Here is a 15327-nt window from a genome sequence, read left to right as displayed (position 1 = left end):
TCTATCAAACTTATAATAAATTCCAATAACATTTTATTTAAAACAATAGCTTTGTCATCGTCGCCATCATTCGTCAACCCTGATGAATCCTTTTTACGACCCTCCGCAGTAGCTGTGTTGAGATTCGTCATAATGTCTCGAATAAGTTCGATAGATAATTCATTCGACATTGTTTTGCGATGTGTCTAGCACGATGATCTTGTTAAGATTGTTTATGATTAGACCCATATTATTAATTATATGATGAGGAGGAGTGGTGGGGGGGAATATGTAAAAGTGAATCATTGTTTAAAAATAGAAATGACATATCCCAACTCCTAAAAGAATTAAATGTGTGAAGAAGTTGTAGTTTTCCACATAATAAATGACTAATGTCGTCGCGTAGAATATGTTGTTGTAGATTAAAAGTTTATCGAGGGGTCAATTGCTAAAAATACATTCTATAAAAACACTTATTAGTATATAAGTATTGTTTCATCGAACCATCTAATCACTGCTAGCTGTACTACAATTATGGAAAATCATTTCTAACATATTTGACGTTTACTGGTTGTAAAGATGTTTATTAAGGTATGTCATTCTATATATTTTTAAACGAAGTCGATATCGAATCAGCATGAAACATATTGTTACAGATAATAGAATCAATATTTATAATTATCAGTCTTACAACATATATGATTCCGATGGATCCCGAACCGGTTAAACGTATGAATCAGAATTTACCATGGATTGATAAGAAAGAGGCATACACTCTAATATTCCAGAAGATGTTATCAATACGTCATAATCTATCATGCGTAATAGATATGGAATTAAATAATGTGATGCTAGACTACATGCCTACACCTACACAAGTCATTTACCTTCCCATCGTCACGCGAGCAATAGACAATTTAACGATTCACATCGTAGATCAAGCCGGACGTTTAGTTGATTTTCGTGGTGAAGAAATTACGGTGCGACTACACGCGCGGCAAAGCAATGTTAATTCATAACAATAACGCAACAATCAACGTGATAAACAAGAATACATTAATTAATAAATCATTGACTGCACAAAACGTGAAATATCTACAATCTTTGGGATTTATTGTTAAAAAGTGAATCTTTGTTAAAAAAGTGAAAGGGGTAAAAGAAGTTCACCATGTTCGATGACATTTTGAGTATTTCGGAGGCACCGATCTTTGACAATAGAATAACGAAAATTGAATTACACGCATACAATCCATATGCAAACACAACATTTGGAAACAATGATGAGATAAGAATACCCATTCAGCAACAAGATTTGTACACGCTACCTTGCAGTAGCTTTCTATATATCGAAGGAAAACTTAGTTTACCCGGAAAACTTGAATTAACTACAACAGGTGCATCATCTATCGAAACAACATCTTTAGACAACAATGCCGTTGCATTCATGTTCGATGAAATACGCTACGAATTGAATGGGGTTGAAATCGATCGGAACAGAAATCCGGGTACTGCTACAACTATAAAGAATTATGTTAGCCTGTCCACGATGAGAAGCAATGCATTGTCCAATGCAGGGTGGACTCATAAGGAAACGATGCTTGGAGAAAAAACTGCCACAGCCACTGCACCGATAAATTTCAATTTTTGCATATCCATGAGCATGTTATTAGGCTTCTGCGAAGATTACAAACGCATTGTAATTAACGCGCGACATGAATTGATTTTGATTCGCTCGCACACAAATGCAAACGCATTGTACAGTCCTTCGGACAAAACAAAACCTATTTTAGATCTATATAAAATTCAATGGCGAATGCCACACGTCACATTGGATGAAATACATAAGCTTTCTATGTTGCGTATTTTAAGTAATGATACACCTATCAGTATGAGCTTTCGATCATGGGGATTGTATGAATATCCTTTGCTACAGACAACCACGAAGCATACGTGGGCAATAAAAACCGCTCCCCAAATGGAAAAACCCCGCTATGTAATATTTGCTTTACAAACTACGCGAAAGAATAATTTAAGTAAAAAGATTACTCGATTCGATAATTGTTCTTTGTCTAACGTTCGACTTTATCTAAATTCAGAAACTTATCCGTACGATGATTTAAATATTAATTTTGATAATGGAAAATGTGCCTTGCTCTATGATATGTATGCCAAATTTCAAGAATCCTACTATGGAAACGGTGATGCGTTACTCAACGTTGCAAATTTCGTGGAATACGCTCCACTTGTCGTTCTAGATTGTTCTCGTCAAAATGAAACATTAAAAAATGCTACGATTGATGTACGAATTGAATTTGAATGTAGAACGGACATTCCTCCATCGACAACTGCATACTGCTTAATAATACATGATAGCATAGTAGAGTATAATCCATTAACAAACATTGTTCGAAAAATTACATGAAAAAATGTATTACTTTTACAATAATAAACATAATCTTTATATAATCAATTCTGATGTTCATAAAATGAAATTCCCACACTGATAGCGATATCGGAGAATAAAACAAAAGGTGGGGGGGGTAGAGATGATGGTATAAATAGGATCTACACAAGTCCAAACAAAGTTATAGCATCTGACGCATTACGCTCAAGTGTATCGAATAAAATAGATCTACACAAGTACATACAAAAGTTATAACACCTCAACACATTACACTCAAGTTATTTATCAATAGTAAGTATATTAAACTTTTTTAAATTGTTTAAAATTTTCACACTTTTTTTTATTCAGATGAATCAAATCACACACATAATTGATATGGATGGATTCGGTATTGAAAAAAATTTTTTTGTAAGGAATTGGCAATAATTGATGTTTGGAATGGTTGCTTTAAAAAAGTTGATTTCCAATTAGGCCGAAATTATTATGACCTATCTGACGCGGATAAAAAAACTGCTAGATATGTCACGAATTTTGTTCATGGAATCCCTTTTAGAGATTTTGGGCATGAACAATACAAGCAGCACGAGCTATCCAATGTAATAGAAAATTTTGTATACGCATATGAACATCCAGTAGTAGCTTACAAAGGTGGAAACATTGAAAAAGATTTACTACAACAATTAGGCATAAAATCGCTTAATTTGGAATCACTTGGTTGTCCAAAATATGATACATTATTAAAATGCCCTACATACAAAATTGATAACAATGTATTGTGCAACCTCCATTGCCACACGCCTGCAAGTTATTTAAAAACGCCAATATATCATTGTGGCTTACATGAAGTACAGACATTTTGGGAATGGTTAAAAAAATTACGATAATAACAATGGTAAAAAATTTTTTAGTCACAATGATGCGTTTCCCTCATCATGTACCAGCAAAACCCACGTCTGATTATCGCTTGGAAAGTGAAAGACTTGACAGTTTTCGTGACTGGACTTATTCAAATATTGTCGAGCCTAAAAGACTTGCTGCAGCAGGATTTTTCTGCCTGGACTTTAACGATTGGGTGGAATGTTTTGAATGCAATATACAACTACATAAATGGGAAAAGGAGGATGATCCAATGGTGGAACATAAAAGCTGGTCAAGACAATGTCGATTTATTCGTGGAGAAAATTGCGGTAATGTACCGATTGGTGTAGATCCCAAAACAATTGACTTGTCACCGTGTGGTGTGGACGAATGTGGGGTGTGATGTGCTATAGATGTCATTTTGTCTTTTATAAAAATGAAATAAAACATCATTTAATAAAAAATATGTTTATATTTAATTAATCTAATTCCCACAAATCCTTAATGCGTCTGTTTTATCGTAGAAAAGTAGTTGGTTAAAAAAGTTCTTAGTTAAAATTTGGTATCAGGAGTCTATGCCGCTTCTGAACCAGGGGGGGGCTCTCTCTAAGAGATTATCGTGATACGTGTCAAATAATTCTATTACAATGGTCGCAGAGGTTATAGCAATTATAAAAGGTTATCATTGGACAAGATAATAGCCACTAATTTTTTAATTATTACAGTCGTAAAGATGTCAAATCTACCGATAATTCTATTGCTACAGTCACAGAGATGATTAAAATTGGTCAAAGAGATATGTGTCAAATAATTTTATTGCGAAGATTACAGGGGTTAATGCGATTGCAAAAGGTTATCATTGGTCAGCGAATAAAACATTGTTGTGCGGCATTGGTTTTTTCCTTGATAGTAAAAATTGTATTCGCATGTGTAAAAATTGTCGCTTCTTCCCTGGTAGAGAAGAAAAAAGTTGTCACTTATTTAAAATTGTTGTTTATTCCCGAAGAGTGTAAAAATTGTAACTTTTTTCCTAAAAATTGTGTGTATAAATAATTAGATTGTGAAGTAAAAATTGTTGCAAAAATAAGATGAGGTTTTTCCATTGGTGAGGGGGTCGGTAGAGTAGAGCGCTTAAAAAGGAGAGTGCTTAATTTAAAGAGTGGAGTTGGTAAGGTAGAGCGCTTAACTTAAAGCGTGGGGTTGGTAAGGTAGAGTGCTTAAAAGAGTGGGGTTGGTAAGGTAGAGTGCTTAATTTGTTGTGAAAAGGTTAAATTTGTTAGGAAAAAGATGATTAAAGAGCAGAGATGGTAAGGTAGAGTAGTTAATTTGTTGGTAAGGTAGAGTACTACAAATCAGTCGGTAAGGTAGAGCAACCCCCTACCCCCTCCCCCTCCTCCTCGCCTATCCCCACCCTCCTCCAGTTCCCCCTCCCCTCCCCAACCCCCTCCCCAAGTTCCCCCTTCCCCTACCCCCCTCGCCCATCCTACCTCCCCTCTCCCCGCACCCCCCTCGCCAAGGATGAGCAAACCGGCCTAGCCCCTCTACTCAGAAGGACGCCCCATCTATTACCTCGATGAAACATGGATCAACGCCGGGGACTGCAAGACGAGATTGTGGGTGGACACGAGTGTCAGCTGCCCAAGGAACGCCGAAGAAAGGGGCTTATCGATAGGCATACGTGCTCCCACCGGAAGAGGTAAGCGCCTAATTATTTTGCACGTCGGTCAGCAGACGGATTTGTACCTGGGGCCCACCTTTGTTTCGAGTCGAAGAAAGACTCTGCTGATTATCATCATGAGCTGAACGGGGACACATTTTTTGAGTGGTTCTGCAAACTTTTGCCCATGCTGCGAGATGGGGCAGTTATTGTTATGGACAATGCGCCATACCATAGCGTGAAAAAGACCAAGTATCCAACAAAGAGTTGGACAAGGGATAGAATAATCACGTGGCTCGAGGGTAAGGGGGAACAGGTGAATCCACGGAACGTCAAAGTTCAATTATTAGCTTTAGTTGATAAATATCGGCAGCCTAACATCTTCGTCATTGATGAATATGCCACAGAACATGGATGTACCGTGGTACGCCTTCCCCCTTACCACTGCGAGCTAAACCCCATTGAGCTCGCATAGGCAAAAGTTAAGGAATTTATCCGAGCGCGGAATACGACGTACAAGTTAGCAGATGTCCGCAAACTTGTAGACGAAGCCATCGAAAATGTGTCCACCGAGAATTGGCAAAATTTCATTCGCCACGCAATAAAGGAGGAAGACAGGCTCCACGAACTCGACCATATTACTGATTCCGTGTTGGAAGAAAATGGCGAGTTGTTGGACACGTCTGATGACATCAGTACGTGTACTGATATAATGTCGAACATATACAGGACTTGAACAGAGTGTATACATATATATTATATCTATGTTATACAATTGCAATGTATAAAATAGATATTACAGACCTTCTATAACTCTACAGATCAGACCAAGGCAGGGACAACTAACGGATATAGTCAGATCTTAGATCACATGGATACAATCAGAATCTCCGGTATTGGAGATACCGGACAGTTAGACCAATGAATGACATCAGAGTCAAGAGTGCCTATCATCATTGTAATATCAAACGCAACCAAAGTGCCTGATTTGTATTTTACTGTCAATCTGCGCATAAGTGATGTTGATCGCTTCGAATACACATCTGGAAAGTTTATGTTGTGCTCAAGAGCATCACAACTCGATAGCCAGATATCTAATAGCTTTTGTAAAATGTGGAGGTTTTGCGTTGAAATCATCCTTGTTAAGGGAGATTTACTAAAGATGATCGCTCAAAATGTTGAACCTAATAGCTTCTTTGTCGGCTGCGAGGATAGGGTCAATCCAGCAATTATATTTATGTTGGACAACGAATTTATTCAAGAGAATGCTGAAGGAATTTGTTATAACAAATGTAAAGTAATGTACTATGAATGTAAACAAAAGTAGCTGAGAAAGCTAATACATATTCAATCAATTAATCAATCAATCAATCAATCATCCGGCCGCCAATGGCATGGTTGAACGCTGGCACCGTGACTCCCAACTGATAAATTATGTAGGGAATGGTTTCGACGTTTCAAGCATGGTGATTTCAGCGTTGAAGACAAGCCTCGCTCTGGACAGCCAAAAAAATTTGAAGATACAGAATTGGAGGCATTACTCGATGAAGATCCGAGTCAAACGCACGGTATGTCAAAATACGCTTAATAGAACTCGTCCAAAAATACAAGCAGCCGGAGAATAATTATGTTATAGACGAGTATGCAAAGGAACGCGGACTTAAATCTTCTATTTATAAGGCATTTGAGCAACATTCTGGAGACATAAATTTTGGAGATACAATGGACGGAGGACACTTATTACACCGAGTCATTTGGCATCGCGGTGAATCGTTTTCATTTTTCAAAAGTAAATAGGTGTGTATTTCTTACGTTTTAAGAGAAGCATTAAATGAAATAATATTCTATACAATAGAATTGAATCAAATCAATGCAGCATTTTTTTCGCTTACGAGAATGCGTTCTATAATCTTTTAGCTCTCGAGCATACTTCTTTGGAGTTATTCAATCGAATGATCAAAAATAGAAAAGGCAAAGTAAGTAGGGATAAATATCCTCCAAGCTTGCGTGCGTTCGCTTTAACTGTCCACTTTTATTTTCCAAAAGCGTACTGTTATATACGAAAAACATTTGATCTAGCTTTGCCACATCCAGACGTCCTTAGAACTTGGAATACTAGCGTGGTTGCTGAACCAGGTTTAACGGACGAATCATTTAATACACCACAAGAAAAGTCCGACAAATTAAAAGAAAACGGAAAAAATTAGTTTGTTCGGTAATCATAGACGAAATGAATATAAAAAAGGTTACCAGAGGGGTCGAGATGGGAAAATGCGTGGCCACGTAGATTTTGGTGCTGGCATCATCGGCGGATTTGTTAGAAGCCAAACACGCGTTCGTTATAATGGTGATACTATTAGTTGGAAACTGGAAATTACCAATCGCCTATTTTTTAATGGATACTTTAAACGGTGAAACAAAAGCAAATTTAGTGTGCGAAAGTTTTATTCGCTTACACAAGGTGGGCGTAACTGCGTGTTGCGTAACATTAGATGGTCCAAGTGACCATTTTGCTATGGCGGAGAAATTAGGCGCAATCATGAATGTGTACAGAAGCGTAGAAGAACAAAATTTCTTTGAAACGTTTCAAGTTCACTTTCCACATCCTGTGCCTGGGGAACCACACATTAATGTCATGTTTGACCCGTGCCACATGCTCAAAAATGTGCAAAATTGTTCGGGAGAATACAGGGTGTTTACCTACAGGTGGGATGCAACCCTAGACGTTTTTTCCATATACTATATATTGGATTACGTTCTTTTAATCTTACCGACTCTGTCATGTATACCATAAGCGTTTTAAAACGTATGGTCGCCTCGGCGTTTTCAACTCAGGATTACACAGTTTTATATGTCCTCTATGAAGATCTCGAAAATCCAACCGATTTAATTTTATTATGTAAGGAAAATGATTTCGATATCGTTGCTGAATACGGAAGACTTGTCTCACGTAGTGAGTTTGAGGATGATGATGAGAACTATCTCTCCATCCCAGCAATGAATGAAGATGAGGTTATAACTGTTCCTAGTGCCGCAGTTCATAACAATTTGCGTGCCCCACAGCCTAAGCTGTACTTTGAGGAAAACGTTACGTGGCATGTTACCAAGTGTACCCCTACCATGGTACCAAGTGTATCCGCTTCCTTGCCATTGTTGCAAACATAGGCAGTACACAAAATAGGGTCATTAGCGTGTCGGAACCAATCTCGGGCAGACGGCTCTGTTGGTCGCCATCTTTGGGTCATTGGTCGATATCGAGGACCAACTTTTGCTCCAGGCATAGCTGACAAAGTGGGGAACCACGATACTGCGGTAGCAGAGCCATATCCTCCAAAACCATCACGGTCGAGAAGAGCAAAGACCATTAAACCAGTTTCAGTCTGTGAGTCATTAGGCAAGTACTTCACAGAGATGGAGAGAATTTTAAACTCATCAAAAGTGGATGAGAAAGCCGTGTTCAAAATGCTTAACTTCACCGGATAATACCATCGGTGTTCTGTTCCCCAGGTTGAATCTTGGGCGTCTACGACGGCGGTGTCTACGCCGGGATCTTTGGCGACCCGCCATTCTACGGGGTGGAGCAGGTGTAGCAGTAACAACCTGCATAGGTTAAGCAGTCAGAGGGACGTCAGCTCGTATATAAAAGCGATCAACAACCAGGACAAATATACCAATAACAAACAAAATAAGAAATATGAATAAAGTGAATTGGTGGGAGTCCAAAGATATAACAGACACTGAATGATAATGAGCAGTAACGTTGTACAATTGCTCAAGAATTCGGTTGAGACACGTAATCTCACTGTAGCACAGTGGTCCAGATGAATTCGACGGCACTGAAGACGTTTTACCCTCAGAACTCGGATGAACAATAAAAGTATTCATCGAGTATATATAGAAGTACACAGACGTGGAAAGAAAAAGTGCATAAAGCGGTAGGTATAGCAAAAGACACACTCAAACAAACTTAAAATATATAATATTGAAAGTCGAAAAGAGTGCGCTTATGTGGGCTGCATTCAGTACCCAGAAATACGGTGCAGCAGGGATTGATGATCTGGCAAAAGCACTCCATTCTAAGCTGTTTCCCGGAGTAGGGACTGGTCAGGCCGCCGCCGACCGTCTTGAAGCTACCTCCACCCTGACGGTGAAGTGTGGCACAGCATTTACCCTGTGCTTGAAGAAGTACCAGATCCCGAGATATCCGCGCAGTTTCTTACTCCAAACAACATCCGCGGTGTTTTAGAACGTTACGCGAATGCGGAAACACCTCAGGTTGATCGGAACGTATTTCGAGATCACTGTTGCATCCCTGGCGTCCAATTCAGTCCCGACGCTTTAGTGTTGAACGCGGATCAAGTTTATCCAGCTGAGTATAGTGACGCTCATCTACGCGCCGACTTTCATGCATACTCCAATTTGATGCAGCGAGTTGGCCATCGCCTCGCTCCTCACTTCATGGGTGAAGTTAACTGGAGTGGCAATGCCACGAATTCGGCTTTGGCGTGTACAGATCCTGGTCCAATAAAGCTCACATCTCAGTTTTCCGCGATTCCTCCTCCTGTGGTTCAACAGAAGAAGCGGAACGTCGCTGGCCGGTGTGTTGATATCGCTCACGTCGTAGCAGGGGACCCTCACTACTTATCATCGAATGTGATCGGATCCCGAGTCGTCAAGTTCTGGTCTCCAAGCAGTGGAGTAACATCTTTGGAGTTGTCACTTGGAGCAGCTAGTCTTGTTGGCGAGCAACATCCAGATTGCGCTACTAGACTTGAGGTGAACGGAGCAGTGGCCGTTTGGATCAACCCGGCGACATGTCTGCAAAATGCGGTCGATGCTCCTCGACAGGCCGCTTAGTTCTGAGCGCCTTTGGCCCCCTTTCTTATAACATCTTAATGCACGGACTATAAATAATTGCATAAAGGACGGCCAAGTCCGGAGCTACCTCCACCCTTAGAGCCATCACGCTCTGTATAACTACTAGGGCAATGGGATTTGGTACCGTCAATACTTTTATCGCCTTAATCGACCTTCACAACGTACCACAGCGAGGCAACATCTATCAATTGTACCGAGTATCGCTTGCCATGATAGAATCCAAACTTCAATCGTTAGTTCAATTGTTAGTGCCAGTGTTGCGGACAGCATTGAATTTTGTTCGCAAGTGTTGCATATATCGGATTTCGAAGGTTGCGATGCAACCGCACGATTCATAAGATGTATTAATACGATATTTGGTTTTCTGAATGTGCGAAATAAATGGGGAACACATCTGAAAAGTCCTTTAACACACACTAATGAAGTCGTTTGGTGTCCAAGGCTAATTTCAGAATTGACGCATTTGTCCAAAATAAAACAAAAAGGTGGAATGTCCAAAAGCCGGTTTTATAGGCCTCTTGACTGCAGTACCGTCGACTCTTTAATATTTTTGACACATACGTGAAACCGCGCGATTCTAATATGAAATACTTCTTGACATGTAAAACAAGTCAAGATCATCTAAAATTGTTTTTTTGCGCAGTAAGAGGCGGAAGTGGGTGGTGTCCCAACCTCACAGTGCACAGTGGGACGGATGGCCGTTTTAGGTGGAAAAAAGTCATGTCAGAAAATAGATATAACATTCATATATACTTCTTTGGGAATGTTCACTGACCCTAATTATACCCATAGTAATTCATTTAACAGTGATATAAGCATAGAAATCAATACGTGAAAACTCCGAACCGTAATACGGCGAAATCGTACGTTTATATTCGTTACAAAGAAACTTGTGTCAGAGCAATAAATAAGATTCTTTAAGCTTCTATGCACGATTTTCTATATTAATATAAATAAATGTTTACATTAATGTTCACAAAGTTTGTTAGTAACGTCCTTTACTAATAATTTTTAGACATTGTTTAAGTACCAGTTTTCTACGTAATTTACTTGACTTTAACAGAGCAGAACTAAAAACCGCCAGGGATAGCCGGGGTGAAACTTTTTTTGTTTTAAAGTTCAAACTATACTAAAGAGATTCTGACAAAAAAACCCTGCGGAATGCTGCGGATCCGCCTGCTACAATTTTTTAAATTTCTGTATCACCGTGCGCGCCGCGTGCGTACGGTGCATACGGTGCGCTGCAGTAGTGGACTGAATGGGCATGCTAGCCGGGAAAACGTCATATAAACACACGCAGAGATAACTCAGAAATGTTTACTTCTTCTAAGAGCCATAGAAGAAATTCATTTATTGCCTTCAGAGACGTGAAACTGAAAGTATCACTTTGTTAGACTGCAGCGATCGAAATTATTTTCTTCAGCTAGCTTGCTTAGAAAACTTACCTTTAAGCAAGTCATTTTCCGTTAAACATTTTTTCTAAGTGCCATGGAGAATGTTACTACCCGTAAGTACCTATTTGATCATATATAAGTTATTTAAATAATGTTTTTCGTAAAGATTTTGTTGGTTTTACAAATACCATTTTTGTATGCCATATAACCCACTTGAAAATTGAATAACTGAAAAATGCTAAAAGATCTTGCCATAAAATTTGCATAGAAGTTACTTTAGACTGTTTAAAACAAATTCCCACAGAAATTAGCTGCTGACATCTTCTACATTGTTTGTATTTTATTTTTTAGATTCAACTGTTTCAGTATCGAAACTAGAAATTTTTGAATTATGGATATCGGATAGACATTCCAAAAATATAAATTCGATATACAATTATATCATAAATAAATTTGATATCAAAGATGTCACACAAAGTTCTGAAAGCTCAATGAAATGTAAATTGGAAAGATTATTTCGTGACTTTAAGAACAAATGGGTAACTTGCCACAGAAAGAAGAATATCTTTGTAAATAAATATACCAGCTAATATACCGTCTAATACCGAAGTATTATAATAGTAGTAATAGTGATAGTATTCTTAGTTTACAGCGACAGTGATATTACCAAAGAACTATAGTTATATTTTTTTTGTAGTTATATTGTTATATTTAGATTTTATTGTTATACTTGTTTAATATTACTGTTACATTATTTATTTATTATTTAATATTATTATTGCATTTTTTATTCCTTTTTATATTTGTTTATGTAATTTATATAATATTTTTTACATAAATATTATTTTTAAAGGCTGCATATATGTTAAATCTAATTTCTTCGCCTAACACAAAAGTTGAATCGGTTTCAAGAAGCATCTATGATTTTTCTCCACCAAGTTCAATTTTCTTAAAATTTCCTTTATATTAAAAATCGAGTGCTAAATTGATGATACTTTATCTATAAAAAATTATATATAATTCAAAAAATTTTTCGAAAATTTTTTTTTCGATTAAAATTATCATAAACTTAAAGATTGAGATCTCCTCTTTACAACGACACCACATACGTTGATATCACTAGCCGCATCTAATGTGTAGGATTTTTTTCCACCGAGAATGGCCATCCGTCCCACTGTGCAGTGTCGTAATTTATTAGTGCATACAAAAGATTATTGGTCAGGCATGATATTGAAATGAATACAGGTTACGTACAGGCACTGGATAATACAAAAATATTAGATGTCTCTCCTCCAGTGCATCAAAAAAAAATAGCAACAGTCGATAGATACGACTTAAATGTGTACAATGAAACACACAATACGAGAATGGCTGAAAAGTATGGACTCGCAGAACATTTCAGAGATGTGTTTCCATCATATCTGAAATAAGTGAATTTTTAAATTTGTCTTGGTTGTATTGTATATATAATTGTATATAAAATATTTAAATTGCTTATGCACAGTATATGTTAACATAACATAACACAATAACATGGTATTAATTTTGTATAATTATATGTAGCAAGGGCATGTTCACGGTCTAAACCAGGGATGCGAACCGCGGAACTAACCCTAACCCGAACCCGGTTAACCGAGGAAGGTTTCTGTAACCCAAGTAACCCGTCTAACCGGGTTACAGAAAGCGATGCAAATGCTAACCCGAACCCAGTTCGGTTCTCGTAACCCGTCTAACCGGGTTACAAACAGAGATGCGAATCCTAACACGAACCCGGTTCGGTTCTCGTAACCCGAGTAACCCGTCAAACCCAGTTACTTGTGTTTCATAATGTACACAAACTTTTTTCTATGTTCATCATTTTCATTATTATTTCAAATTTCAATAACAACGTATTGTTGAAACAATTGTTCAAATAAACATATTTTTATAATTTGTTACTTTATCCATTACTCTCATTATTATTTCAATAACAATTTTTTGTTGAAATACGCCATTGATGTTCAAATGATTTCGTGTTAGCGTCTTTTTATTTTGTGGTAAACATGTCTAGTTTCAAACCAAATAAAGAGCATTTGCGGCACGTACAGCTTTTCTTGTTCAATCAAAAGAACAACGCGAGTGAAATTTATTAATGCCAATTTGTTTAACAAATTAAAAGATCATGACAACGATCACGGGTTAATGGAAAATCATACGACACATTCAATACATTCAATTGTTAAAATAAGATTACATTATGTAGCGATAAATAAAATAGACAAATCAAATAGCTACCGCGCGATCATTTTTCAATAAACTAACTCTATTTAGAGGACAGTCAATTTTCCGCGATTTTACACATTATTAACGCGAGACAGTGGAATAAGAAAAAATGCGTCAACGATAGTACCTCATAGTTGGTGTGGACATCTATTGATACAATACAAGAACTGATACAAGTTCAGTTTATTCCAAAGCCTGGTATAAGCCTATTATGTTGTAAAACAGAGTTCATTTCTTGGTCAAAACGCTGAAATAAAGATATACGTACATATAAGCTTATTATGTTGTAAAAAAGAGTCCATTTCTTGGTCAAAACGCTGAAATAAAGATATACGTACATATAAGCCTATTATGTGTAAAAACTTATTGTACCCTATTTTTAATTATATTATAAGGAAAAATATATAACATTTATGTTATCCTCATTAATTATTAAGTATACATATAATACCTCCTTCATCTATGACGTTCGCAATGAATTAGTCAGTCCTCTTTACGTAAAGTCTGATTTCCTTGGCGTGTGTAATCTTATATACTATAAAAGGATGATGCCTATTGAAAATGTAACAGGATATTGGTCATCGATGAAAATATCTAAGACTGAGGCACTTGAGGGGCAGATCAATTTAATTGGTGAAAGGCCTCGAATTAGCAACGTGAGGACTCCGTTCTATATAACACCTCTTCATTTTATAAAAATAATGATTTTAAACTATAAATAACAAATTATTTCAAATGTTCAAGTGTTCTTTAATTCGTGTTACACGTTTTAATTTCTCTTCTATATTCTCTAATTTTAGTTTTCTTTAATCCCTCGTTCTAGAATTTTTTTCAGACAAAGATTTATGAATTATTTGAAATTGTACATAAGAGCATGAAATATGTAACTACAAATTGCATAAAATAAAAAAATGTAGATTTGCCGTTATCGAAAATTTCTATAACTTTTCATTTTCTTCACTTTTAATTATTTAACAACGTTCATTACAATATTTTGGACATAATTCGTATCACGAGTGTCATACGTTATTATAGGACAAAGGGTCAACTATCACTTTCCTAATTCAACTTGTCAGATATAAGGGTGTCACAGTTTTTTCCAGTCAAACTTTGCCAGTGTGTTCTACACGCAAAAGTAAGAAAAAAATTTTATATCAACACATGCTCCTAAATGTTTTATTAAGAAGTTATAACTAATAATACAAAATGATAATGAACTGGCATTTCGTCGACAAAGCATACGAATGTATTATGAATATCTCTATTTGTGTTTACATAAACTCTTATGTTTACTTGCAGAAGTAGTTGATATCAACATTGATTTCTGCTGAGCAAATAATGTTTAGTACACTGTACGACTTCATATCGAGATGCCACGAGAATTTTCCAATCGTGAATACGCTGATATGCATTTTATTTATGGTTTTTGTAATGAAAGTGCCCGAGCTGCTGTAAGGGAATATCAGCGGAGAAGAAATGAGTAATACGATAGGGTCAATATTTCTTAGGTGCCAATCCTGTATTCGTAATAACAGACATCATTTTGAAATGTTAACTCGTTAATAAAACATTTAAGAGCATATGTTCATATAACATTTTTTTCTTACTTTTGCATGTAGAACACGCTGGCAAAGTTTGGCCGGAAAAAACTGGGACACCCTGTATAACAATCTGTAAACATTTTTCATACTTGGCAGTACAGAGTATGCGCAGAAATGCCACCAATCAAATTCAGGCGTAAATGTGCCCCTGCCTCCTCTGCAATCCTGAACATCCCCCTTGCCCACAATGCTAGTACACGCTCCATCTCTATATTCTTATAATGTCCAATATAAATGCTCAGCACTGATGCTGGGAATTGCAAAAATCACTATATACATCCGTTAAATATACAA

General features: G+C 37.0%; 2 protein-coding genes across 7 annotated transcripts in view; one reads left to right on the top strand and one right to left on the bottom strand.

Moving 5' to 3' along the window:
* LOC143211830 (monocarboxylate transporter 9) overlaps positions 1-15327 on the bottom strand; it is a 187298-nt gene that overhangs the window by 170426 nt on the left and 1545 nt on the right. The gene's annotated exons all lie outside the window — the stretch shown is intronic.
* On the top strand, positions 501-14237 carry LOC143211840 (uncharacterized). 3 transcript variants are annotated; one of them, XR_013009550.1, is made up of 4 exons: positions 501-570; positions 636-2674; positions 2732-4937; positions 5720-14237. XR_013009550.1 is itself a non-coding variant. In XM_076429875.1 (3 exons), the coding sequence occupies exon 3, from the start codon at positions 9321-9323 to the stop codon at positions 9753-9755; it is 435 nt and encodes a 144-aa protein (XP_076285990.1). In that variant the 5' UTR covers positions 501-570; positions 636-4937; positions 5720-9320; the 3' UTR covers positions 9756-14237. The 3 variants fall into 3 exon arrangements, 1 of the variants encoding a protein (XP_076285990.1); XR_013009549.1 differs by having other exon boundaries at positions 636-4937; positions 5720-6874; positions 6978-14237; XM_076429875.1 differs by having other exon boundaries at positions 636-4937.

Source organism: Lasioglossum baleicum, chromosome 9, assembly GCF_051020765.1.
Source record: "Lasioglossum baleicum chromosome 9, iyLasBale1, whole genome shotgun sequence".
NCBI lineage: Eukaryota > Metazoa > Arthropoda > Insecta > Hymenoptera > Halictidae > Lasioglossum > Lasioglossum baleicum.
This window is presented reverse-complemented; position numbering and strand designations above follow the sequence as displayed.

Bases quoted from the DNA above. Each gene is read 5' to 3' on its own strand.
- LOC143211840 (XM_076429875.1), top strand. From the start codon at position 9,321: ATGCAGCGAGTTGGCCATCGCCTCGCTCCTCACTTCATGGGTGAAGTT.